The sequence below is a fragment of the Larus michahellis genome, chromosome 1, assembly GCF_964199755.1.
Source record: "Larus michahellis chromosome 1, bLarMic1.1, whole genome shotgun sequence".
In the NCBI taxonomy this organism is placed as follows: domain Eukaryota; kingdom Metazoa; phylum Chordata; class Aves; order Charadriiformes; family Laridae; genus Larus; species Larus michahellis.
In genome coordinates, this window is record NC_133896.1 from 91,283,302 (window position 1) to 91,310,501 (window position 27,200).

General features: G+C 49.1%; 2 protein-coding genes across 15 annotated transcripts in view; one reads left to right on the forward strand and one right to left on the reverse strand.

Annotated features, from left to right (window-relative positions):
• The window catches only part of FAM131B (family with sequence similarity 131 member B), a 34,551-nt gene extending 31,030 nt beyond the window's left edge, over positions 1-3,521 (reverse strand). Inside the window, exon 1 of one of the 6 annotated variants that reach the window (XM_074591874.1) lies at positions 1,964-2,407. In XM_074591874.1, coding sequence (XP_074447975.1) covers positions 1,964-1,991 — 28 coding nt within the window. In that variant the 5' untranslated portion in view covers positions 1,992-2,407. Of the gene's footprint in view, positions 1-1,126; positions 1,156-1,963; positions 2,408-3,320 lie in introns of those variants that run through there. The other 5 variants (XM_074591914.1, XM_074591888.1, XM_074591906.1 and 2 more) reach the window with 5 other exon arrangements.
• Positions 2,628-27,200, forward strand: part of ZYX (zyxin) — a 30,153-nt gene continuing 5,580 nt past the window's right edge. For 2 of the 9 annotated variants that reach the window (XM_074591786.1, XM_074591834.1), the window contains exons 1-2: positions 19,537-19,671; positions 24,249-24,509. In XM_074591786.1, the coding sequence (XP_074447887.1) occupies positions 24,260-24,509 (250 nt within the window). In that variant the 5' untranslated portion in view covers positions 19,537-19,671; positions 24,249-24,259. Of the gene's footprint in view, positions 2,686-3,629; positions 3,648-19,536; positions 19,672-20,066; positions 20,273-23,456; positions 23,609-24,248; positions 24,510-27,200 lie in introns of those variants that run through there. The other 7 variants (XM_074591844.1, XM_074591796.1, XM_074591806.1 and 4 more) reach the window with 7 other exon arrangements.

The following is a 27,200-nucleotide window of genomic DNA, read 5'->3' on the forward strand; positions in this document are numbered from 1 at the left end:
TGCATAAACGAAAAGTCACTACAGTATGGAAAGTCCACTGTCTGTACCATTAAGGTCTACATTTAAGAAGTGCAATCTGCAGACAAAGTGAATTTTCAATGATCACTATCCCACCATCATTTTAATGCACAGATGCTCTTCTGTATTTTCATCTATGCCCACGTATCCACATGACATTTATAAATATATATATATAAAATATATATATTCTTTTATATACAGATGAGAATGATATTTGCAATAGTTCAGTTATACAGGGCTTTTTTGTAACACAGATTGCAGGTCACAGATCATAAAAACGCTGCCATGCACAGGAACAAACACCTGTGTGGTTAAGTATGACAGCTTAACCGCATTTTGCTGTGGAGAGTGGATGTTACCAGATGTGTGTTTGTTCTTTATTTGAACAGTGTCGTGGGGAAGAGGGGCCAAGAATTAACGCTGCTAGTTCAGACACACGTCGATAAAAGGGGTATAGATAAATTGCCAGCTAACAGGATAATAATGCCCTTGCCAGTGCGTATGTGTGGAGGATATGGGAAAGGCAGGAGAGGGAGGCAATACATGTTTTGATATGCTATAGAGACACAGACCCAGGTAAGCCTAGAAGAATCTTAAGGGAGATATTGCAGTGATCTTTGTCATATGGACATTACAGAAGATGTAAGAGATTTCTTTAGGTCATGAGGACATTTGAGACTGATAAGAGACACAGACTAGATGTGGGAAATAAATCCCAAAGTAGAAACTGGAGTCTGTAGTCTGAAGTTTGCTGCTGCGGGAGTAGATGGTTCCCTGGAAGCGCTCACAGAGGGCTTTCCCATGGAGCCAATAAGTGTCACAGCACCAGGCTTTGACACCGTCCCTCAGGTTTATTCTGGGGGGGTGGGCCAACTCCCTTGCCCTCAGAGGTTTCCTTTTCCCACTGGCGTCACAGTGCCTGGGTGCTTTGTGGAAAGGCTTGGGAGAGAGACATGTACCACCAGATGAGCCGTGTTTTTCTCCCAGAGATTGTTTTGGTGGCTTGAATGACACGTCCCCATGTAACTGATGTCTGTACATGTGGTTTGCACAGAAAGCAATTTTCCTGCGGGGAGGAAAGTGTGCCACAGGATGCTGTTTTTACCTGTAGAGACCTGCGCCTAGGGATCAAGGGATCTCTCGGTATCCGCATGTGTGTAGGAGGGGAGAGCTAGGTTACAGAGCCTACAGGCTGGGGATCCTCTGCTGTAAAATGTGCGTGGCTTGGTGGAAAGATGCGATTCCTCCCACCGTGTCCCCCCCTCGCGATGGCTCTGCCAGAGGGAAGGGATTCAGTTTGGTTTGCTTGTTCTCCATTGAAGTCTTACGTAGCGGGGGGGGGGGGGGGGGGGGAGAAGGAGGGAGAGGAGAAGACGTGCGGATCATGCAATGTTATGTATTCTGGGATAACAATAAAACCGCTGCCGAGCAGAGGAGGCAGCCGCCGGCCGCCAGATCCCGCTTTGGGGAGGCACGCCCCGCACCCACTCCCCACCACCACCACCCCCCGCTCCGGAGCCACCGCACTGACCCACATGTTCCGCGACCTTCCGCCACGCGTGACACGGGGAGACGTGTGTGCGTGTCCCCCCGCCCTCCCCCCAGCCCCGGGCATGCCCCCCAGCCCCGCTCCCCCCACACCCCCGCCGGGTCCCCGCCGCCAGCACCTAGGCCAGCGGCTCCGGGGGCTCCGCGCTGCCCGCCCCGCCGCGCCGCGCCACGGGGGACCGGGGCAGGGGGAGGTGAGGAACGGTCGCAGGCAGCTAATGGCGCTGCACCGGGCCCTGGGCAGCCGGATTGGGGGTGGGGGCTGCGAGGGGCGACCGTGCCCGGAGTTGGGGCGGGTGGGAGGGGGGGAAGGCCGTCGTGTCATTTCCCCGGGCGGGGGGGGGGCCGCGACTGCCCCAGCATCCCCTGGCGCCGTCCCCCGCCAACGCCTTACCCACAGTGCGGGATCCGATGCAGCCCATCACTCCGGCAGGGGCTCCGGGGAGAGGCGGCAGCCTCAGCAGCGAGGAGGCGGAGGAGGAAAGGAGCGGGGGAGGTGGGGGGAAAGATAAAAAAAAAAAAAAAAAAAAGAAAAAAGAAAAAAAAGGAGCCGGTCCGGTCCCTTCAGCGGGAAACGCCGGGGTGGCCCAGCCGGGACCGGCGCGGGGTCATGGTCAGGTACGAGCGCGGGGTGCCCCCGCCGGGGCGAGGCAGGCGGGAGGGGAGCCGGCGGGCCGGGCTGTCATCTGCCCCTCGCCGCGCCTTCGCGCTTTGTTCCGCTCCCCTTGCGGCTCCCCTCCCCGCCGCCGCCGCGTCCCTGCCTCCGCCGTACACCCCCCCCCCCCCCGCGACACACACACCCCCCGCCGCTACTCCCGCGCCCCTCCGCCCGCTCCCCCCTTCGCCGGCTCCCCGACGGGGAGGCGGGCTGAGATTGGGTAAACAGCTCCGGCCCGGCAGCGCCGCTCCGATTGGCTGCCGGCCTCCGCGGCCCGGGGAGGCAGGGCCGGGCCGGGCCGGGCCGGGCCGTTCCGTCCGCCCTCGGGGAGCGGCGGGACCGGGGCGGTAGGCGAGAGCCAGCCCGCCCGCCCGGCGGACAGGTGCGGGCGGGGCGGGGCGGAGGGTGCGGAACGCCCGCCCGCCGCGGGGAGCGGAGCTGGGCGGGGGCCGGTACAGGTGAGCGGCGGGCGGCGCCGCAGGCCGGGGGGCGAGCAGGTGGGGACGAGGGGAGCGGGAGCGTCCCCGGAAGAAGAAGCGAGGGGTGCGGTGCAGGGGTGCGGCGGCGGGAGGGAGGGAAGCAGGCGGCGGCGGGGCGGGCGGTTGGTTTCCCGGTAACTACACTTGCCGACCCGACTCAATTACCGGCAGCCCCCCTAGCGGCAGCCCGGCCGCCTCCCCCGGGAGGGCCCGGAGCGCTCCCTCCCTCCCTCTCGCTGCCGGCGGAACCGGAGCGGCCCGGCCCCCGCGGAGCGGCCCGAAGCCGGCCGCAGCCCTGCGGGGACTGCGGGAGCCGCCGAGGGGCGGGCGGCGCGGCCCCGGCGGCTGGCTGGGCCGGGAGGGCGGTGGGTCCCCCTGTCTGTTCGGCCCTTCCCGGAGCGCCCCCGGGGAGCTGGGGCTTCCTGCGGGTGTGGGGCGCTGCCCTCTCCCCGTCGCCCTGCGAAAGGGTGAAGGAAGCAAGCTCAGCCCCGCGGAGGATGCTCCGAGGCCCTTCCCGCGTCGTCCCCGCTAACATGGCAGCGAGGAGGGATCTCTGCAGGTGGAGGAGATGCTGTTAGGTCCGCCGCCTTCAGACAGCCCAAATTCTGCCTCACCTGCCAGCAGCAGCAACAGGCGGCGTCCTCCTGGCCTGCTTCCCCGGCACCGCGGGCTCTCCCCCGATCTGCGCCTTCCACCTTCGCTCTCGGAAATGCTCGTGATTTCTCTCCATCCCTTTGTGCTTTCCTTCACCCCGAAAGCCTCACCGATCTCACCAGCTTCCTTCCACCAGTCTCTAGTAACAGCAAATTGAATTTTGCTGGTCCCCAATGAGCCATTTTGTTCTCATCCTTGGGCCTGGAAAATTCAGTTTCTGCCTGCCTTGCTGAGAAGTCACTCAAGACAGCTGAGCAGCCCCGATTAACAGCAGTAATGGGGAATAGGTAAGTTTATTTGTTTTCCTATTCACAACTTGCAGTCAGCCTAAGGAAGAAAACAAAATTTAAAAAAAAAAAAAAGAACTTCACAGAACATATTTGCCACATTTTGCCTGAGCCTCTGAAACAATAAGCAGGAAGTCTGCTTCCACACAGTCAGTTTACAAACGAAAATTTATATAGGAAGGACATGGGCAGAAGAAAAAAAAATAGATAGCAATGTCTGAACATAAGCAGCTATTCTATCTTTTTCCATCTTCGTGGTATTGAAGATTTACTGAGCGTGGTGAACATGACACTGCTGACGTGTAAGAGATCATAGTAGCCTCCTCCTGTCTGGGTGCCTGAGGCCAATGAGAGTCTCTTCTGGTGCTCTAATGCTTATCACTGGATACAGCACATTGGACTCCCACTGAGGATGAAGTTTTTCCGCAGCTAGAATTTTTTCCCTCCTCCTTCCCCCATATATTTCCAAACCTATCGGTTTTCATCTAGTCTTTTTGAATGACTCACTAAAGGTATGTTTACTGATGCGTCTGCACCCCTGAAACCTAGATTGTAAAAATGACGTGAAACCATAGATCTGCTGGAAACTTTACGTTAACCAAAGGTGTTTCAGCATCTCTGAAAAGCGGATCCGTATTGACTTCCATGTCTATATGCGAGGAAAGGGGAAACAAAAGCCAATTGGAATGGGAAGAGTGGTATTATTAAGATAATACAAGGCCTGTCTCAGATAAATGTTTTGTAAGTTAGTGGCTGCCCAGCCAACTGCTGCCACCCACAGTTTGATGTAGACAGATTGAGCAGGACAGCTGTCCTCAGGAGCTTCACCGCAAAGCCCACCAAACAGCACTTGCACCTCATCCTAGCCTGAGAAGATGTATTACCAACACAGCTGTGGGCAATTCCTTTTCCTCTGTTCAGAGAGACTCTGGTTTCATTTTAATCCCCCTCTCCCCCTCACCCACCCACCCAATCTAAAAGTGTTCCTCTGTGAACCTCCTTTCTGCACTTTAAGTGATCTCTGCTCTGGTTTCCTCTTCAGTGAAGGTTTCGGGTAAGTCACATTGACTCTTCTTACTTTATTCCCCCCTGCGCGATGCTTTAGCTTGTCTGTCACTTTGTCTCGAGCTCAGAGTCCTGCTGCAGGTCCTAGCAAGCGCACATTTGGCTTTCCTTTCATTAAGCTACAGTATCACCTCCATCAGTCTCTTCTGACTCCTGCCTCAGGGGGGTGATTCCACAGGTAGGTGAGCAAGTCCTAGCACCTGCCCTGCCTGAAAAGCAGCTTTCCAGTTCTTGATGGGTTTGTCTGCTGCTGCTTTAGTGAGGGATCTGGCAGGCATCCGTGCCGCTGTGAGGCATCGGGCATGCACAGCAGAGAAAGAGAACTGGAAAAGAGGAGGATTAGACCCAAGCGTCCATTCATTCACTCCACAGAACTATTGGCCCGTCTCGTGGCTGTCTCGCATGTCCTGGTGCCACAAGCTCTCTCTTTTTTTTTTTTATTTTTTTTTTTATTTTTTATTTGGAATCAATATCACTTAGCTGCTGGAAGCGCTGCCTGTCTTGGCACCTACAGCCATGCTCTGTGCGCCATTTTTAACGTAGTCGATTTAATCAATGAATAGACTCTTCACCACCTTTTGGTTCTTACTCATACATTTATTCATTTTGGACCTTGTGTACATACATCTACATATTTAAAGTAAATTCCATTCTCATTAGAAGCAGGGAAGACTTTGTCGGACTATCAGCTACCAGTTTTCACACAGCTGCCTGGCTCTTCCCTCCAGTACCTTCCATGCAACAGGGAGCTCATCATCAGTGAGCAATTTCTGGGTTTTAATAAGCCAATACCTAACTTTTACCTCCTAAATTTGGTTAAAATACAACACTTATCATGCGGTAGCATAAGAAAACAGTAGCTATTGTACATTCTGAAGAAATATATAATTTCATGAGAATTATCACGTAGGAGGGAAAGTGACAGGACTGAATCTTTTAACAAGGGACTAAAACAGAGAACAAATCTAACTGTCCCCCACAGTTTCTGTCCTTGCTTTTCCTGAGCAACAGTATTCCCACTGCTGCTGCAAGGAACAAGAGGTAAATGACAAAACATAAATCGTTATGTTTTCTTTGAAATAGACTTTCTGACAGGCTCTGAATATTTTCTCTTGAGCATTGCAGGGACTTTCTTAAACAATAAGGGTATAATTTCATGTAGGAAATTGTGTACAAAACACGTTTTGTACAGTGCCTATAGAAGTGCTGGTCTGAAAAGTGTTTGTAAATTTAAGTTTTCATACAGGGTTAGGAGATGGAGACGTTTAAGTATCTAGAGAGAGAAACATGGATAGATTCTTTACCCAGCTGGGTATCTCGGAAGGAGCAATAGGAGAGAGCCACTTGTAGCCTCCTAAATTATTTGTATGAGGGGTGAAATTATGCGCCCCTCTGTTTATTGTAGAGCTGTAGACCTCCTCCTCCACAGACTTTGTTGTAGAGATGCCTGCTGGGCAAAAGAGTGGGAAGAGCTGTCATGGGCTGCAGGTCACTGCCGTTAGGAACTTCTGTTTGCAGAGCAGAGCTTCAGGGCTGCCCAAATGGGGTCAAGGATGCTGCAGGTGGAAGGGCAACATAAAGCTCCCTTGACCTTTTTCCTCCCCCACTTCTGCAGCTTTGCCATGAATGCAACAGAGAAATGGACTGAGATGCCGTAATCAACTCATTAAGCACATGCTCCTAGATGAGTACTACCTGCTTTTGGGGTTGAATGCCAAGGTGAGTTGGGAACAGAGGAGGATCCACGCCTCCAGCAGTCTCTTTCCCCCCACCCCCTGCACACAGGCAGAGGGTCTGATCAGGGATGGGTGAGGGAAGAAAAGATACTTACAGAATCATAGAATCACAGAATGGTTTGGGCTGGAAGGGACCTTAAAGATCACCCAGTTCCAACCCCCCTGCCATGGGCAGGGACACCTCCCACTAGACCAGGCTGCTCAAAGCCCCATCCAGCCTGGCCTTGAACACCTCCAGGGATGGGGCATCCACAGCTTCCCTGGGCAACCTGTTCCAGTGTCTCACCATCCTCAAAGTAAAGAATTTTTTCCTAATATCTAATCTAAATCTCCCCTCTTTCAGTTTGAAACCGTTACCCCTCATCCTATCATTACACTCCCTGATAAAGAGTCCCTCTCCATCTTCCAGCAAAGCTAGAGATAGTGACTTCGTGCCCCATCAAGGGGCTGGTAATAGCACAGAGCAAAGCAGTTTCAGAACAAGCTCTGATTTTTAACAACTTGTTCCAAATCCACACTGAGGCACCTCCATCGTAACCCTGAAGACAGGCTTACACTGTAAATTGTTAACAGTTTGCTTTTTAAGAGATGCCTGTTCAGCATTGTTTGTCTTTTCTATAAGCCACTGATGAATCTATTAAACGTATTTTTTCCAGATGTTCCCTATAGCTTTATATAAAGATCTTATAAATTATAAATACTGAAACAGCTTCTTCCTAAGAAGTACTGCTTCTAACACACAGAGATATTGTCACTGGCCTACCTGCTTAGTAAATTTATGCTTTTCATCAATTACTTATCAGGGATGCAGATTATATCACAGTAGGTAATGCGCCCCTGTTGTCTCCCTCCCTTAGCTGCCATTTAAACCAGTTAAAGTGAAAAAAATTACCAATATAAGTCTTGCCACCTAATGTTTCTCTTTCAAGTAAATGTTGCCGACCCCCAAATAACTTAAAATGTCTTCCTTCTGTCTATCATTCACCCTAAGATCAGTTCCTGTCCCCAGAGGTCTCGCTGGCAAACAGGTCTATCCTCCCATGAAAACGCTCTGAAAAATTATTGTTCACCACCCTCTCCTTCTCTAGTCCTTTTAAAAATTCTTATATAAAATCCTGTGGCCTGACCAATTACTGTCACAGAAAGACACAGAGAAACTTCCTACGTGCTTCTTGCAAGATGTGTCTTCAGCTGTGGAAAATATACAGAGGCCTGTGAAGTTCATGAGTAGGAGATGTTTACAAAAATAGTATCTGTATCAGATCTATAGAAGCAGGAATCGTCCTCCGGGGACTGTTGCTCCAATATGCTTCTCTGCTGGCCTCCTGCCACTGGCAGTATGGATCCCCCAGTAAATGCTGCTTCTGGCAGAGATCTCTGTAATTGCTTCATAGAAGTAATGGAGTAGATGCCACAAGAGTTAATTCTACATCAAGCTGTATTAGCTACTGATAGGATTTTCATGTGGACTGATAGTAAATGAGATACCAAAATGACTCATACAGTTCTTCTTTCTTGCTCAGAGCTCCTTCGGTGCAGGAGACAAACAGAAAGGCTTTTTGTGAGGTTCAAAGAATGAAAAAAGCAGCGCCAATGTGGTTCAGATCCCGAAAGCGGTGTAACTTATCTGACATAAGTGGAAGGCTGAGTCCTTTCAAGCTGGGAAAATATTTGAGGCTGTGTGAATCAACTGAAGATTAGAAGGGACTATAGGTGGAGGTATAGACGTAGGATATGTTTGCATTACATGTGTGATATAAGCTCATGCTTACCTACACTCACATCCGAGCAAAAGTCATCTTGTTCTGCCTGCACCTACAGGTCACAAAAACTTTCATGAGAGCACATCAGTTCACTGCTGAGATGGAACTAATCAATCTACCCCCTCAATAATGTATTTATCAAAAAATCGTCTTCGATATTTTGTCCCATATTGCTGAAGACAGGTAATGGTGAGCACCAAAAGATTATTCTTCCCCTTACAGTGCACAGTGAGTTCTCAAATAGGCCTGTCCTGCCAAAGTAGGGACACACACTTTGGATGTCCTGGCATCATCCTTTGGAAACTGAACACTGATGGAGCGTCCCAAATGGACAATCTTACTCAGAGGTATGAAATACTTCGATGTTAGACAGATACCTTAAAAACACACTCATTTCAACACAGGTTGAATTTTTTTTAAAAAATATATATTTATGGATCAAATTTTAAGAATTTCTACAGTGGAGAGGTATGTCATCCCAACACATAAAGAGCAGGCGAGCAGGGGGCTAGCTGTAATCTAAGACAGTGCTCCCATACCCACTTTGCTGCAAGATCCCAGTTGTGTGACCTCGCTTATTTGGCAGTATTCTCTTAAAATACAATCACCTTTCTTTATAACACACGGGTTTGCTGTATTGGTACACACATAAATGTTCAATGCTCAGTGTTTGCCATTCTTTTCTCACCTTCTCTTGATATTTGCCTTCCATTAGTTTTTCTGAAGGATTTGTACCTTCATGGTTTTTCAGAACAACATTGCTGACTTTTAGCAAGTGTAATATTCTCTCAGCATCTCCATGTTTGATTTTTATCCAGAGTGATGCAGAAGTGTCATGTTCTGTTCTATATATATATATAATAAGATCTCATCTTTCATACAGTCCCCGTTTCTAGACTTTAGAGAAGACATAGAAAAGGAATTTACCATCTGGAACTGTGGTGGTGCAGTTTGTTCTGTTAGCATTTCGCTGATGCCTTTGTAGCACACTGACCTACTGCACGTGATCAGGCATCACCTTCCACTTGAACCACGGCTCTCTGGAACTGCAGCTCAGTATCAAAGAATTAGCAAGCCTAGCCTGCTTCATCTGTCACAAACTTCACCCACTCAGCAGCACCATTCTGGTGAGCATCTTTCATAAACCTATTCTGCATCCTCGTGTGTCCTTACCTTGTGCCTGAAGCGAGTAAATGCCTGCTGACGTGGAATGAGACAGGCGGTAGACTAAGCCATGCTCTGAAATTCTGGTTCCTTCTACCATGGCCTGGGGCTTTTCCAGTGGCACATGAGGTGGGAAGATGAGCGAGTTCCTCACCATCAGGTAGGTAGTGCCAAGAGGAGAGGTCTGAGGAGGTTGCTTTGGAGGGTCAAAAAGGGTACGCGGTATGCACTAGGGAAACAGACACCACTCATCACATAAATAGGGTGCAGGCATCTTTGATGCAGTCTGAGTCTTATTTTGCTTTTTTAAAACCATTCACTTCATTCTCTCCTGAATGTCTGCTTTCCAAACAGTGAAACATACAGAAGCTACTTCTCCTAAATGTCAGTTGAATCTAGTGATGTTGCTCAAACTGCATTTTTAAAAATAATCTGCGAGCAGTTAATGTGCTTTTTAAATTCCCAGTGTTATGTAAAAAGGCACAATATTTTTAGCCTTACAAAATATCAGTTGTCATCTCTTCACTCTCCCTTTGATATATTGGAGATGGGGGACTAGAAGCTTGCAGAAACTGTAGATACTAACTCTTTTAAAAATAAGGTGGGTTTTTTTGCATTATGAGTTTGGAGTTATGCAAATCTTAATAAAAACATACCAAAATACACAAAAGCTTAAAATCAAGTCTGAATACTTACATTTAAAAAGCTAGTGATTCTGACCTCACTGCCAAATTCTTATGTCTGGAATAATGATAGCATAATGTATCCAGAAGCAAAATATCGACTTAAACTGTTCACTCATGCACTGACAGAATGGCCCTCGTATTTAAAAGATCTCCAGCAAGTACCCTCTGCCATATAACACAGAGCACACAGCTGCTGTGAGTAGGCTCTGGCAAATAAACATTGACTCAAACTATTTTTGGAATCAAGTCAGGCCTGCTGCTGTTTTCTGGAGGATCTGAATACATCTACCTGCTGTACTGTGCTGCATTCCATACGGAATATGGTGGGATCCAGAATGCTTGCCTGTGTGCTTATTTGGAGGTGACCTTTCCATTCCCATCTGTGTTTCCAAGTCTTCTGAACTCAAATGTTATCACCTGCTGACAACCTCCTTAATAAGCACCGCTGGGCCTTGCTTCTTCCTGTGTTCTCTAATGAAATTTGAGGAACAGGATCTCAGAAGAGGCTGCCTCGCTACCTTTTCTTCTTATTGTCTTGCAAACCTTGACATCCTGACGATACCCTCAGGTGCTTCTGTCCAGGAGGCATCCCCTACCAGAAGCAGGCCAGGAAAGGACAGCATCCTGTCCTCAAACCCACTGTGATCACAGCTGATCCTTGAAAGAAACCCCCAGACTTCCCAGTTCTTGTGGCACCAATGCAATTCAAGAGATGGCCACCAGAAACTCCTGGAATGTTTACTGTTTATATATGGAGGCTTATGTATTGGTACTGGGCTAAGGCAAAAGACCTGAAGTCCATGTACAGGAAAGACAATACCCACCAGTCTGGGCAGCAACTGGTCCAGCAACCCTGTCACTTCCCACACCTATAAAGGACTGTTACTGCCTTGGAACAAAGCAATCATCAGGTGAGAATGCCTGCTGGCCAGGGCTTTCTTAAACAGTGCTGTGCTTCTGTGCTGGCAGACAGTCATGCTGTTTTTTCTTAAACTGGGTTGAGTTTGTGACTGGCCAGCAACTGCTGTTGGGTACCCCTGCAGTGAATCTCTCGTGTTTTTAATGCCTGCAAGTACTTTTTCATAGAATTGTTTGGGTTGGAAGGGACCTTTAAAGATCACCTAGGCCAACACCGCCCTGCCATCTTTCGCTAGATCAGGTTGCTCGAAGCCCTGTCCAACCTGATGGACAGTGGCTTGTCCTTACGCAGCATCTTTAATCTTCAGCCAACCCTGTACTATCCATGTTTTTGACAGAAAAGCAATTTTAAATGGAATCAAGACATTGATTCAATATATGAGCTTTTTTCACAGTATACTACTATGATCAGCCATCACGATGTTTCAAAAAGTTTCCCAATTCTCTCACTCTCATGTGTAGTAGGCCCTGAAACATAGGGTGCTGTTAATGCAAGAGCACATCTTCTGCATTTTGGGGGATCTTAGCTTTTCTCTGCTCTCACAGAAGGCTTCTCTTCCTTTCTGTCTCCCCAAAGTTGGTTTTAATCTGCAGTAGGGAAGAGAACATCTATCACACTTTCACATTTACTACTACTTCCTCAGTTTACTGCCAGCTGGAATAAAGAGTTGAAACAACTGTAGATGAGAAGAGTTCTGGTCTCATGGTCCCTCAAATCAGATAAACAATTGCTATGTTTAGGAGAATGGAATCCTTCAGGCACAGGTCACCAACTACATAACTTGAAATTCCGTTCCTAGCTTGGAGGTGCAGGGATTCAGAGAACAACAATTTTCGAGTCAAGAGCAAACACAAATGGAGACTCTAAGACTCTGGTATAGTCTGGTAAGAGAGCAAAGCAGACAGGATGCAGCATACTGTAGGCATCTCATCAGTGTAAGCTGAAAGACAAAATGAATTATTAATCTAATGAGGGAGTCATTCAAAGCCAAGCCAGGAGCCTGAGAATATGGACCATGGAAGAGTCAAAGAGAGTCTACAACGCAGCATCCCTCTAATCTTAACTGCAAGCTAATTCATTAAGTTGAATTTAAGCTTTTGGCACGCAAGGGCTGAGACCTGTCTGCAGTGATATCAAGTCTGAGGAGACAGAGGCAATGAACAGCATCAACCAGACCACACATTCATCCCTATTCTTCAAAGCATTCCTCTCAGTACCGACCCATACCCTCTACCCTTCTCTGTGCCATTCCTCAAGACGATTTATTTGCAGTGTGTAGTCCAGCCCCTGTGGAATGCCTCCTTTTGAAACTTAGGAGGAATGGATAAAGACAGTATCCCATATGTACGTTCAAATTTGGACCTCTATCTATGCAGATCTCCTCTTTTTTTGGATCAGGAAAAAACTGGAGCCATTTTACTGCATTGGAGAAATGCAGGCTGTCCGGTGTGTCCCAAAGCAAGTGGTTGTCTGGAACTAACTACGAAGGCTCCTTCCCTTTCAGGGCGTTACATCTGAGGATGCTGTAGTTATGTCATCATGCACTGCCTGCCTATACATTGTTTGGATACAATACACGGTTCTTGCACTGTTTTAAATTTACCGCACCCTTCCACAAATCCACAATCTTCTCTGTTTTGCTTCAAAACCATGTTTTCAATATAAGCATATCTTTTCTTTTTTATCAAATCTCATTTTTGTTTTATAGTTTTAAGATAGAGGCTTGATGACTAGCTTAGGAGGACACAGTTTTGGAGACCACGGCCACAGGCCAAACAAACTGGAAGCAAAAGGATTATTGCTGGTAGGGCCAAGCAATTCTTTTCATTACATTGAACACTATGTACCAAGGTGTTGGGAAGAAAGCTGTTGATGGGAGGCCCAAGAAAAGCAACACTGATCTACAGAAATAGCTTTGTAAAAATCCCATTTATTTCTTCTGGCAGCACCAAGTCTAACACTGTCTCTGAAACCATCAGTCACTCTGCAGAAAATGGTTTGAACAGGGCTTTCCCATAATCTGACCCACCTTATTTTCATTAGCAGCCTGATGAGATTCTGCTGGTTTAGTTTCCAGGAGTCTTTCACTACGTGCTGCTCCCAACTTTTAGCCAGCACTGTCACAGACATCACCTGGGACTCAAGAATCCCAGGGAAGAAGTGTATTTCTATATGAAGCCTGAACACAGATGATCTTCATGTTGATTTCAACTGGCCAAAGGCATACCTAAAGTTGTTTACATGTAAACCAAAGTGTTTTGGATAACTTTTTTTTTCATGAGCCATGGGAACAAAGGGTCGGGAGGTTTGCCAAGTACCTAGGAGACATGGTCATCATATTGACCTTCATCAAGGCAACTGGAGGAAATGCATCTCCAGAAATGTACATCCACCGATGAGTTCTTTAACGCAATGTCTTAGCCCTTGGCCACAAGTCTACTACTGACAGGCAGGGATGGTTCACAGTTAATAGACGAAAAGCCCTTTGCACTGGTGTAAAGTGGTACACAACTGATCCAGAAATTAGGCCATGCCTCTGCCATCCCAGCACACCTCTGTGCAAATTGCCAATGACTTCATTAAGACAAGATGGAACACTTTTTGATGACCTCTCCTGCATTTTGAGCAACAGCTGTGGCTTCTGATCTCTCAATATCACTTAGAGTAGCTACAAAGCGCTGGCAATGGCGGCCTGTAACTGCTACTGCTCTGTTCTCCACAGTCGGTGGCTTTCATACAGTAGTTGATCACTTTGCTAGACACAGAACGAACTTAGCACAAATTTTCAGTAAGGCCTGTCACAACCTTACTTTTTCAGCCTACTGAAATCCATACTCTGCTTGAAGACCAGCTCTCTCCCACAAGTTGTCACTTGTCACAGAGTCCTAGCTGCCACTGAAAGGACACTGGCTCTGCTGCAGGGCCCTGCTGATGATCCTGACAACCCCATGAAACAGTCAAAGGTTTTTGTCTGGTCTGTAGTCATCCTCTTATTCATACTGGCAGTAAGTTAACCAGCAAAGATACTAGTAGCCACATGTACCAAATATAGGAACTGCAGAACATTTTGTGTAGCTCCACACCTCTTCCTTTTATAAAGCCAGGGCTTGAGGGGCTGCACCTTTTAAAGCTGTACTCAAATTGTGTTTTACTGTGCAGTTTGTAGATAACATTTGGCCTAATATTTTTTTGAAAGCAAACTGTTGGATCATATGCTTATATTGTCTGTTTGGTTTGCTCCGGGCCCTTGGTTCCTTGATTGTCTACACTGTGTACATACTAGGTTTTGCCAGGACTCCAATCTGGAGTTAACCAATTATTTGGTTTTGTGAGGCTTAAAGGAGAGGGTAGTTTGCTTCAGGATCCACGCCCTATAGATAATGCAGGCGTGGACTATACCAGGCTTCATTCTTCCTGACCAGAGCAATCTTCTTACGTATTCCTAGTGTACTCACATATGCACGGCACATCTTTGTAGGCACGCTACAAAATAGAGAATTAGCAGTCTCCAAAGCCTGCCCCTGCTTATTTGGCTGTCTGAAAGCAAGAACGCAAGAAAAGAACAACACTAGGGTAGAAAGGGTCCACATGGGGACTGGAGTGACCAGGATCCTGTCCCAGGTTAATGTTACTGAGACTGTAGCTCGGCATCTCTGTCCCTGCAGTACTGAGCAGCTGCACCAGATGCTTCCTTGAGAAGCCACCACAGAATTTATTCTCATATGACGCAGGAAGAGGCTCAGTATGAGACCAAGGCTGTTGGGAACCTGCTTTTGCCTCTCAGCTTTGTCATAGGGAGGATGTGGGGGGAGAACCCTTTTCCAAGGACACAACACCTTCCCCCTGACGCATATACACACACTCAAATTATTCCTGGAACTTTTTGCCAAAATCTCCCAGGGCGTGACAAGGTGTGCACACAGCTTTGTCGAGTGCCTACATCTATTTGATTACACTAATTTGCAGGAAGGAGCACGGCTTGTTTGTGCCATGCTTACGAGACTACACTACATAATGAAGCGAAGAAAGGAGACTTCCACCACAAGAGCATGGCACTCGGGGGTGGAAAGAGGCTTGCACCACACACAGGAACTCTTTAATTAGCAGGCTGACAGATCTGTTTCTTTGGCAGTAAGTTCTGACAAGCAATATTTGCACAGAACAGACAAATACGTCACCGCTTGTCCTGCTGGTGGCAAGGGGTGGGGCATACGGTTGAGGAAATGGCAAGGGTACCTTGGAATGTGGAAATGGCCGCTTCCCAAGCAGAACGGGTTCTGGCGGCCATCCATACTCAGCCTCATACATGGGCATGCCCCAGTCACCCATCCCTGCTTCAGCTGCACCCCACTGCCTTCTCCAGGCCTCGGCTGACTGCTCACAGTTTTCCAGAGCTGCAGAACTGCTCGTGTTCCACCTGGAGGAAGATATATCCACTGGGACAGCCTACTTGCTTCCCTTGTCCCTCAGGTGCAGAGCCCAGCAGCAGTGAGCCGGAGATGTGGGGAGCGTGGGGGAAAGTGTGCCAGTGAGCAACCCCAGGAGCCATGGAGCTGCAGGGCTGCCACCACCCCCCACCCACCCCTGAGAAGCAGATGGAGGCAGCAGCTCAGCAGGAAATCTTGGTGGCAGAAGACAAGGAAACAGCAGCGGTAACTCATCCGGGAGCTGCATCTCCCACCCAGGAGCCCCTGCCATAGGCTGGTCTAGGAAAGACCTGCCAGCCCTGCTGAAAACGGAGCTTCTTCCCTGGACAGACACCACCCCAGACCCCTGCACACCTAGCTGCCTGGCCACTCTGATGTCCCATCACATTGGTGGCATGACCGAGGTCATACCACAGAGATCCTTTGCTTTGTCTTATTTGTACATGGCTGATTTGCCTCACTAAAAAAGTGTTTCCTGGCACAGCAAGGGTTTGGGTTTTTTTTTTGTTCACAGCTTATGGCCTATTCTAGTGTTTTAGTCAGGGTAATCTAATCGTATGTGTATGGCTAGAACGGCCTTTTGAAGTATGTACAAATGTGTGTGTGCCATGCAATATTTTTGTGATGGGATCTGAAGACCCGCAGCGACACTTTTCAGAGATCACGAAGGCTCTCTGTAGCTGCTAAACAGCTCCCCTTCTTGGGGAGGGACATTTCCAAAGTGTGCTTCGCACAGCAGTTTTGAAGGGAAGCAGCAGAAAGACACTAGTTATCTGCCCTGGGCAGCTGGTCTCTCCAGGAGAATTCATGACCTTTGCAAATAGTGTTCCTGACCGCGTGACAGTTTCACAGATGCAGGAGGATGACAAGGCTCATAAGGACTTGGAGGCTCTGCCATCCCCAGTGCAGCTCTCTGTGTTTGGCACCCAGCTGTCAACACATGTCCCACAATGGGACCGAAGCACTCCAACTTGGAGCTGCTTTTTTGGCCAGGAGAAAGACAGCTCTGTGTACGTCACGGCCTCCACAATGAGTGGGAGCAGCAGCCATAGCAGGTGTCAACCTATGCCAGATGTAGCCTTTCACATGGATAACATACTGCATGAGGGAGGGAGTAAGGAGCACACCAGGAGAGGGCTGCGCTGTGGGGGCACAACAGATCCTAGGGGAGTTCTTATCAGGTGGCATTACATCCACTGGTCCGTATGGATGCGGACCATTTACTGCAGGTGGCCCTGTCCTGGACACTGTGTGGACCTAACCTCACCTGTACCTCTTGGCCTGGGGACCAAAGCCGACCCATTATATATTCCCAACTCTTCCAGTAGGGCCAGACATAGCATTTAACACAGGGCAGGGCAAGCTTATGAGTAGCAGCTTAGCATTAATCAATAAAATGTGGTTAGACTAATCAGAAGTTATATGATTAAAGAAGTATCAGAGGTGCAACACAGATATGAGTCAGAACTTTTCATTGGTTAGGAGAAACATGGACTCCTACATGGCATTACTAATTATTCACCAACTCACGCTGAGACAAAATGGCACTAATTGAGCTGTTGATATGGATGGAAATTATACAGATGCAGACGTTTTACATTATTAACACAACTAAAGCACCCTGTCCAGCATCCAGATGGCTTTCCTCTAACCTTAAACCTGTTGTTAACACAAAGATTCCCATCTGCAGCTACCCAATCCCCCTTGAATCTAGGTAAGATTTTCTGCCCGACAAGTTTAATTTCCTGTTAGTGTTCTCACAAATAATCCTTCCTTTCGCATTCAAGGACTTGTTTTTCTTCTCTTACATCTATTTTTATTTCCATTTTATAGGCACCTAACCAGGGCTAGCATACTCCTCATTTCAGTGCAGTACATGAATTTGCAACATCCCTTCTTGTATGGCATTATTCTTTACTTACTCACTGCATTACACATCTGAATTACCAGTGGAGATTCTTTACATCTGTCTCTGTGAAAACTTAAGTCTTTCTGAGGTGGATTCCTTGAACTCTAAGAATTTCTAAGCTTTGATTTGATGGCCAGTACCGGGGCTTGCTTCCTGTCACCCATCTCAAAGAAGCGCCCAGCTAGAACTGCACATTCTAAATCCCTCCATCATCTCCTTTGTAGTGGGCTGTCATGTCGCCCGTGGTGCAAAGAACCATTCACAACACAACATACTCCAAAATACCACATCCCTTTTTTCATGGCATGGGACAGCTGAAGTGATTTATGCAGAGGACTGCTGCTAATTCTAGAAACTACAAGGTCAAACACATGTCTTCTGGCACAACAAGCCGAGTACAACCTGCTGATCCATCTCTCTACCCAGATAGCTAAATGCCTATTCAGGACTGACATTTTGCTTCAGCTAATGAGACTGACTACAACTGTGTACATCTCAAGGCACCAGTTCCCATTTGCAGGAGAAAAACGTCTATTCTTCCAAGCAAAGAATTGCACAAAGGAAGGCTCCTAGCATAAGGAGATTCTAATTTACTTTCCAAAGGAATCAGAACTAACATAGGGAAGTCAGTTCATTTCCAATTACAAAAGCACAAACTTTAAATCCACTATCTGGCAAGCACGAAATCAGATTAAAGTTTCCCCCTGTGTATTCTGATGTATTTCCATTTCAGAATTCTAGCTTTCACACGTCCAGCCTGCTAAACACTTATTTGTTTCCTCATAGTGAGGACTTAATACAAAATGCCTAAGAGGTTCTGCTTTTTTTTTTTTTCCTTCTTATTTCCACTTTGCTTGATCTGCCTTCATGAGCTTTTAACATCACCACCCTGGTGAGACAATGAAACATGCAAGCAGCTGGATTTATAGAGATGTGACCAGAAAGTATGAGGCAGCAGATTTTTTTCATATTCTCTCAGCACTTTTTTAATCTCAGTCCGAGACGTTCTTTGTTTTCCCCGGAGTCAGGGCTAGCCCAGGGAACAGTGGCAGAGGTCGGAGCTGATGGTGTAAGGTGTGCTGTGATGTTCCAGAATTTGGTTAGCGATTCCACAATGAAAACTTTGTAGCTCAGAACTGACATCTTTACCTGAACAAGAGGGGAAAAGATTGTCTGCACTAGAAAAGTGACAGTGTTAGAAGACACAGCACAGCGATACCTTCCTTACTCTGTGTAATTACTTTGTGTATCAGTCATGGAAGGTAACAGGGCTGATACTATGCCTACAAAAGTGGCAGTAACTTTGGGATTATTTCGCATCCATACAAGAGCTGTATATCCCTAAATAATTCACAGCTATAGATCAATAGTTCAACAGTTGCATCTATGTAAGGAGCGAGATGCTCAGTTCTACCCATTGCTATGGGTGACATTTTCATATGGTATGTAAAAAATGAGGGCCCAATTTTGCCAACTGGATCAGCTACTTAAATAAAAGATGTTAACTCTTTGCACAAACTTTGCTTGTAAGATTAAAGATTTGTTTACATTGGATTTCTTGAGCCTTGATGTACCTCTTTGCATAGCTCTCTAATGGGAACATTTTGCATTACTGCACGCTGGGAGTCTAACTGGTGTGGCTTGTGGCTTACTCACCCACCTGTGAGTAAATTACCAGTACTGAAAGGTACCTTTGTCAATAGGTAAGTCTCAGGAGCAGACAAGCCCCAGATCTCCTGAGCATTACACAATACAGTAATTCTCCAGGAAATTTCTAACAGTAGGGGTATTAACCCCAGTATTAAGGCCAAATTCCAAAGGCAAAGTACAATGACTGCACAAAGCACAGGAATTCTGTCTTTATTGGTATCCCTTCTCCCCAAGAGGCTTAGGAGCAAGGTGAAGAAGAAAAGACTGTGGTTGAAAACTGTACGTTCTGTTGTGTTGGCTCAGGCTGTCCCTGTTCTGGAGCGGGGCTGAACCCCCAGCCAGCACCGGGATAAACATAAAAACCGATGTGCAGCACAGGCAACCCAACAAAGCCATTCAAGTGGCTAGTGTTTGATATGAAACAGCTTAGTGTTTGCCTTGCAGCCAGCACAAGGAGAACAAGTCGCTTTTCTGCGCGGTGGAGTCATCTGACGTTTGCTTTAATTTCTGGAAGACGGGGGGGGGGGGGGGGGAGCGTGAGTCAGATGCTCTCGCAGCTGGTTTGTGGAAGCGAGAGGCCAGAAGGGACCCTGACTCACCAGAGCTGCGGAACATCTTCCTCAATCCCAGCTCACACACTGGAAGCGGAGTCAGGGCTGGGGGGGGCAGCTCTGGAGCTGGGAAAGGCGGCAGGAGCCGGGCTGGGTGAGGACCGGGGGCAGCCGGGCCGGCCCGGGGTGGGCGCTGGGCGAGGGAGAACCCCCCCCAAAAAAAAAAAAAAACCAACATTTCTTCTTCGCGATCCCTGGCAGGCAGAGAAATTAACCCTCCCACCTCCGTAAAGACGGAGGGGGCTCAGACACGACGCGAGCCCGGGGCTACCCCCGCCAGCCTCGTCCCCCGGCGGTGCCTGCCTTTTCCACACCACCCCCCCTCCTCCTCCATTCCCTCCCCTTACCTCATTGCCACATTCCCCAGCGAGTGAGCTCAGCTGTTCGCGCAGCCTCTCTCCTTTTATGGTCAAACAACTTTGCCTGGGCGAGGCTTTTTTTTTTTTTTTTCCTCTTGCCTTTTTTTTTTTTTTTTTTTTCTTTTTTTTTCTCCGCGAGTTGGTAGGAAGCGTTCGGGACTCAGCAGCTCCCCCCCCACACACACCGCCACCGCCACCTTTCATCTGCTGCTGCCTTTCCCGGCGGGCCGAGGCAGGCAGGAAGGCGGCTGTGCCGGGGGTAGAGGAGCTCAGCCCCGCCATCCCCCCCACCCCCAAAACCCCAGCCTCGGGGGCGGCATTTCCCCCTCTCCGAAGGTGAGTCTCTTCTCTTGGTTTAGGGGAAAAAAAAAAAAAAAGCAGCTTTTGTCCGGCAAGCCCCGGGGCCGGCGCTGAGCGGGTCGGGGAGTGCGGGCTTGCTGCCGGGGAGGGCTGCTCGCCTCCTGCAAACTCTCTCGGGCTCTTTGGGATTGATTTACGGTCGTGGCTCCTATGTTTTTTGGTTTGTTTTGTGGTGGGGTTTTTTTTTTTGGGGGGGGGGGGGGGAGGGGGGTTTGGCCCTTCCGCAAAAGAGAGGTTGGCTCGTGTGTGCGTGTCTGGATGCGGGGATTTTTCTTCCCTGCCGGTGAAATGGAGGCAGCTAAACGCTCCCGCGTCGCTCCAGCGGTGGGGAAGAGGGGAGGGGGGTGTTGCCCGGTTTTCCTCGGGACAGGCTCTCTTTTGTGTGCGGACGGATGAGCCGGACACCTATGGAGCCTTTTTTTCCAGATGTGCTCGAGCGAGAGGAATGTGGGGCTCTTTGTGCGTGAAATTTGTTTAATTTATGAGCTTCTTGTCTCGCTGGGAGCGCCCTGAGAAAGTGAAGGCGCGAGTCTGGCAGAGTCGTAGAACTTCCGAACGTTTTAAATATGTTTGCATAGCTTTTTGCAGTTTTTCTCTCCCCCTCCCTCGCAGAGGCGAAGCCCAGCATATGTGGGAGAAGTTTGTAGCTCTGAATGTCCCCCCCTCCCCCAGCCCCGGTCGTTGCAGATCGTATAGCTGATAGGACTTTGCTCTCTTCGAAGCTTCATAACTTTGGGCCGGGCTGGGAGAACTTTCTGGAATTGGGTTTGTGTGAGAGGATGAAAGTAAGCGTGACTCCTAAACCTGTTTAATCTCTTCGCTTTATATGTTTAGGTATAGTTCTGCTTCTGCCCCCTCTCAGTTGGGAGGAAGCTGGCAAATAGGGGAAGTACGGATGCGGTGTGTCAGACTGCAGTGCAGGGCTGGCTTTTACTGGGGCTCCCAATGTGGCTGGAGTCAAACTGGTTTCTCCCAACAGAGGTGAAAAATAACACTCAGCTCTCCTTCTCCTTAGGTTCCTCCTCCTTTCGTTACCCCAGGAAAGGAGCTGAGCTTTTGAAAGTGCTGCCTTGTGGTCAAAGAACTGAAAGCTGTCTGAGGGCGTAACAGGTGTCAGACCCACCATGGGACCTTCTGGGAGGTGACCCTGCTGCTGAGGGAGGTGTCCCTTGGTTCTGTCCTCCTACTTCTCCTTGCTCCCTGTTAGAGAGAAACAGTGAGGCAACTAAGTATCCTGACTGCATCCTTTGGGGACATCTTTCCTCATAGCTCCGTTTGAGTCATCTTAAATGCTGTTACAGCAGGCAGAAAAATCTCCCCTCAGGGAAAATGTGAGGACGTGAAGGAATTAAGATTAGGTCTGCTGGTGTGACACTCCCTCTCCAAGAGCTTTAACAAACGGTTGGCGCCACAGGACACACATAAGCTGTGTGTTTCTGGTGAGGCTTAGATGCTGCTGGCAACGCTGCAGGGCTGGGGGGTGATGACTCTGCGCAAGGCCAGCCTTTCTCAGCCTGTTTGGTCTGTGTGGAGCTGGACCAATAAACAGAAGTGAGGATGAGCAGGGGCAGCTGCTGGATGGAGACAGCTCTGAGCAGAAAGGGCCTTCAGTGCGACATAGTGTACTGGGAAATGGGCCACTCTGGGTTAAGGGAGGTGGCAGCTGCTGGTAGCAAAGCCAGCGCTTTTTTGTGAAGCGTGCGATGTCCCGAGACTGTCTCTGTGTTTACTAACCCCACTGTGGATCATGATCAGAAGTAATGTTGTCACGGTGGTGTTCTGCTCATAGCGCTGTCAGGTTCTGGTAGAACTACCACCACATGGTTCGTTACACCGTAGTGAAGCAGTGGAGCACAAGGAGAAGTCTCTAAAGAAGGGCTAGAGGTCTTTTTAATATCTTCTGTAGCTCGCGGAGAGGCTGCAGACTGGAGGGAGCTGATCGGTCCCTTCCGACTTCCAAGCTTGTTGACCTCTACAGGTCCGAGAGACTGCGGACAGACCTTGCTAATTACTCTTCTGCCTTGGCCCTTTCCCATTCTGGATCATGTGGGAGATGCTCAGCACAGCTTTTTGGCTGCTGCTTACTGCTTGCAGCCTCTTCCTCCTTTTGAAAAGGCCAGAAGAGTTTATCAAGGTGCACAGAATTGTAGAATTGCCTAGGTTGGAAGGGACCTTTCAGATCATGGAGTCCAGCCATGGACCTAACACTGACAAAACCCATCACTAAACCATGTTGCTAAGCACTATGGCTATCCATCTTTTAAATACCTCCAGGGATGATGATTCCACCACTTCCCTGGGTGGCCTGGCATGCGACTGACCAGCCCTGCACAAAGGGATCAAAAAGTGCAGCAGCATGGACTTGACATTAGTCTGTGTTGTCACATGCTTGTCACCTGGAGAGGCTGTTACAGGTTACTGTATCTTGCCGCACTACACCGAATGGTGGGAGCCCTTAGAAGGGGGCACGCAGGTCTTAACTGGCAGCCGTGGGTGGATTAAGGGTGGGCGGATGTTTGTGGCACCAGGGCTGTCTGCCCCAGCAGCTGTTATTGTCCCTGGGAGAGAGGCCGGCAGCGTGGAGGGGCACTGATTTGAACCTGCCAACTTGCAGCGCTGGCACAGGGCCCCCCCCCCCCGTGCTGGCGGAAGGGCTATTGTGCTGGGGTGTTAGGAGGGCTATAGGCACGCCAGGCTTTAGAAACAAAGCAAAGGCTTCGTGGCCAATTCTAGCACGGATGAGATTCCTGGCCTGGTTTGCAGGACGGAGGGTGTGTGTGTGTGGGGGGGTGATGCTAGAAGCGTGGCTCCCGCCCTGAGACCCGGGGCTCCTGAAACAGCCCGCTTGCTGTTGGGGGCTGTCCTCTGCCTGTTCGAGCCCGGTGGGTAGAAAGGCGGGAGGGGAGAGAGGGTTTGTACGGTTAAGCGGGGTGCTTACCCTCGTCCCACCCCGCACCACCCAGCCCTGCGCAGGGCAGGACGGCGGCTGCACCGCCCGGGGGACGGAGAGGGGAGGAAGCCCCGGCTGCAGCCCCAAGGCACCGGGGTGGCGGCGGCCGGGGAAGCCATCGCTTCCCGGCGGGGGCGGAGCGGGCGCAGGCGGTGAGGCGGGAGCCGCCGGTCACCATCGAGCCGGGGAAGGCGGAGGTTGGAGGGGGGGGAAGCAGGAAGGAGAGAAAAGCGGAGGCGAGATCGGGAGAGCGGGGCGGGGCGGGGATGCTCTGCCCGGGGGTGTGAGAGCGGGGAGCTCCCCACCCGCCCTGTTGTTGCGCCGCAGCTGCCTGCGCTCCCCCGGCCTGCCGGCGTCTGGAGGTAAAGGATGGAGGGGCGGGGGGCGAAGGGGGACGTGGCTGGGGCTGTCACAGGCTGAGGTGTTGTGCCAGGGGTGGGGCGAAGGGGGACGTGACTGGGGCTGTCACAGGCTGAGGTGTTGTGCCAGGGGTGGGGTGAAGGGGGACGTGGCTGGGGCTGTCACAGACTGAGGTCGAGAGGGACCGGGTGTCGCTGTGGGGTAGGAGGGGGAGAGGAAATGCCAATTCCGTGCTGGGAGAGCGGGTGTTGGGGGCACCCTCCGGCTTTAGGGTGCGTGGGGCTTGGTGCCCTCGGCGGAGAGCGCTCTCGTGTCGGTGGCCCGCTGCCGTTCCTGTCCAGCGTGCCTGCGCGCAGGGTTCTTGTGCGGCAAAGAGCTTGGTGTTCTCTGTCGCAATAACCCCTTCGCGGTCAGTGTCGTGCCGAGTTGAGATGCTGAAGTGTGATGGCTCATTCGAGCCGTCTGCTGTTTCGGTTCCTCCTTTTTCCTGGGCTGATCCTGGAAGTGCTCTGCTCTGGCACCTCAGCCTCTGGCCAGGCTTAAATTCCTGTATCCCTCTGTTTCACGTGTTCCTCTCTATTGATTTCCACTCTGGCCCAAGGCTGAATTCATATAGGTTTCTTCTCTCTTCTCTCACGACAGGCGCTGAGAAGATGGCCTCCCCGGGTGCCCCAGGGACCCGCATGACATCCACCGTTAGTATCAACATTTCCACCCCTTCCTTCTACAACCCACAGAAGAAGTTTGCACCTGTGGTCGCCCCTAAACCCAAGGTGAACCCCTTCAAGGCTGGGGGTGCATCAGAGTCGTCACTGCCCCCGCCTCCTGCAGCTGGCGCCCAGCGTGCTCAGATAGGGAAGGTGGGGGAGATTCCACCAGCGTCCATGTCCCTGCTGGCAGAAGGTAGGTGAGGGCTGGCGTGGTAGATGCAAATACGCATTCCTAAATTCTCAGGGTGTGAGGTCTGTAACTGGGCTAAACATGAGAAGAGGGGTGTAACTGCTGGCAGTGATGGATACTCTTGCTGTAGAAACTGGCAGATTCCAGAATGAGATAAGGCGATTGAAAAGGAATCTCAAAATCCATAGTATCTCTGTTAGGAAAGGAGCCGGGAAGGCAGTCCTCCATTGCACTGATGCTGGAGGAATGTAATGGATTTTTCATAGTATTCCCGGAGCGCCTAATTGTGTAACTGCAGTCAGTTTCTGGCCAGCATGTCTGAGAGCAAATATGTTGCGGGGAAGTTGACCCTGATCGTGAGGAATCATGCTATTCTCCTCCTCCTTGATTTATCATGGCTCAAGCTGGCCATCTCTGACTGTAGAGGTCCTTGTGGACTCTGCAATTGCCATCTTTGCTGCTGAAGAGGGGGAGGGAGAAATAATTGCATGAAAAAATGGTGGAAGCTATCAAAAACAGGAAGTGAGACTTAAAGTTTGTATGGCTTGTGGAGTTTTATACTTTCTGCTAGTGGTTTGGGTTGGGTGTGTTTTCCTGTGTAGAGTGACTTCTTGTTTTAGTGTCATTTTCTTTTTCTGTCTTTCTTTCTTTTATTTTTTTTTCCTGTTTCCTGTGGTGGTGGGATGGGTTTTTTTTTTTGTTTCGTTTTTTGTTGGTTGGTTGGTTTTGTGTCCTCTAAGAAGCAGCAGGTACCTGGTTGTGTGGCTCCCTAGTTGGAATTGATCAGCACGGGGCCGCTGTAAATGTCCCTAGGGACTTCTTGCTGATGCTTGGTGCTGCATATTACCCCAAGACTCTTATCAGGGTGCACCTCAGTCGGGACATGTGTGTTCAGATAATGACAACTGGTGTTTTAAGTTCTCTAGCATAGACTGTGCAACACTGGTTTCCTCGGTTAGCATGCTGAGTTAGTGGGCAGCCGATGGCAGGAAGGCTGGTCCTGTCCTCAGAGGGGACAGATTATTAAGTCATTTTTTCCAATTCTCAAGTCACAAGGGCCTCGGCATGTCGATGCTTCTGTCTCTTAAAATTGTACCAGTTGACTCTGGTGACCTTTTTCTCATGTCGTTGGCTGGAATCTTGTGTCTGTAATCCAAGGCCCCATGTTAGGCTTTATGACTTTCTGCTGTAGTTGTGTGAATTCGGGATGTGTCTTAAACTGACTCAAATACGTTACCTGAAGTACAAAAGTAGATAGATGGATGTTAAAAATTATTTTACAACCTGTAGCGCCAGTGGAGGACTGGGTGTTGTTTTCTCCACTTCCACCTTCCTTATAAAGCTTATTGACTTGACAGAAGGATCAGCAAAAGAACCATTTGGCTTAAGCTGCTGTGTCACCATGGGGTGAGGGCTGCCAGCAAAACATCTGAAGTACAGATGAGCCACCAGAACTCAGACATGAGAGAAGGGCGTCTGATTTGATCCTTCTCTGATGCATCTCTTCAAAATCTCTCCCTTTCCTAGACGTTCCCCAAACAAATAGTAGTACAACAAAAAGCCATAGCAATTGGTTTCTTTGTCTTAAATGACAGGATGGCTAAGTTAGTATTGCTGTAGGAATACTATGTTTAGTATTGATCATTCTATACATGTGGTGTAGTAACTTTGTGGGGAACTTTTTTGCTTGTGTGAATAATTCATAAAGCAGGCTTTTAGTGCATGTGAAACGTTGTGACAGCAGATCAGGGCTTTGTTTCTGCAATATACTTTATCATTTCAATAAAGCAAAAGGCAAGCGGCTACAAACTTGATTCCCAAGCTGTAGTTTCAAAGGAAAAATACCAGCCTAGTATTACTGCCCCTCCAAGCAGAATTTCTGTGGCAGAAGAAGGCTTGGAAGAGGTGCTGCATGCCAGTGCAGTTTATGCATTCCACTGGCTAATAAGATTTTGGCTTTCATTTTCTGAAAGGCCAGTATCATCTCCCTTATGTTACAGATGAGAAGTCTTTATGAAGTCTGTTGACGACAGCTGGGTATAAAGATGAGACAATTCGATTACTGCTGTTAAAACTTGCACATGGTGTAGCAGGAGTGAAAAACATGATCTTTCACCCTCCTGCTGGTCGGGGCTAGCTAGGAAGAGAGGTGGGTGTCCAGAAGAAGGGAAGTGGAAGTTATGCCTCCGTGTCTTCAGTGTTCTTTGCTGCTTGGATGATAAGAGGACAACTTCTCCCGTACGTGGTGAAGGGAAGAGGATTCACGTTTATTTGACTGTGTTGTAGTAGAAAATGTCTCTTTTTGCCTGTTCCATATCTTTGGCAAATGTGAATAGGTGGAAGCAATGGGGTTTTCTTCTGGGAGACTGGGGCACTCTGGTGCTTTTCAGCCTGTTTAAAAGGGTTCTGGGAGATTTCTCATGTACTAATCTGTATCGAGCATGAGGACATTTAAGCCTCTAACAGGAAAGTTGTTTTCCTCTCCCAGAAAAATCAAGCAGCTTCAAAGATTCCCCATACGCATAAGGGGTAGTTGGTCCAGCTTGCCTTTTTTTTCCCATGCTTGTTTCTTGTAGTGCTTACTTGCCAGCTGCGAGGTGCAAGCTTATTTTCCTGTAACAATGCAGCCTCTTCAGGGTCCTGGGTTGTCCGCTGGCACTCCTTCTAATGCTGCCCTCTGTTCAGCAATCTGAG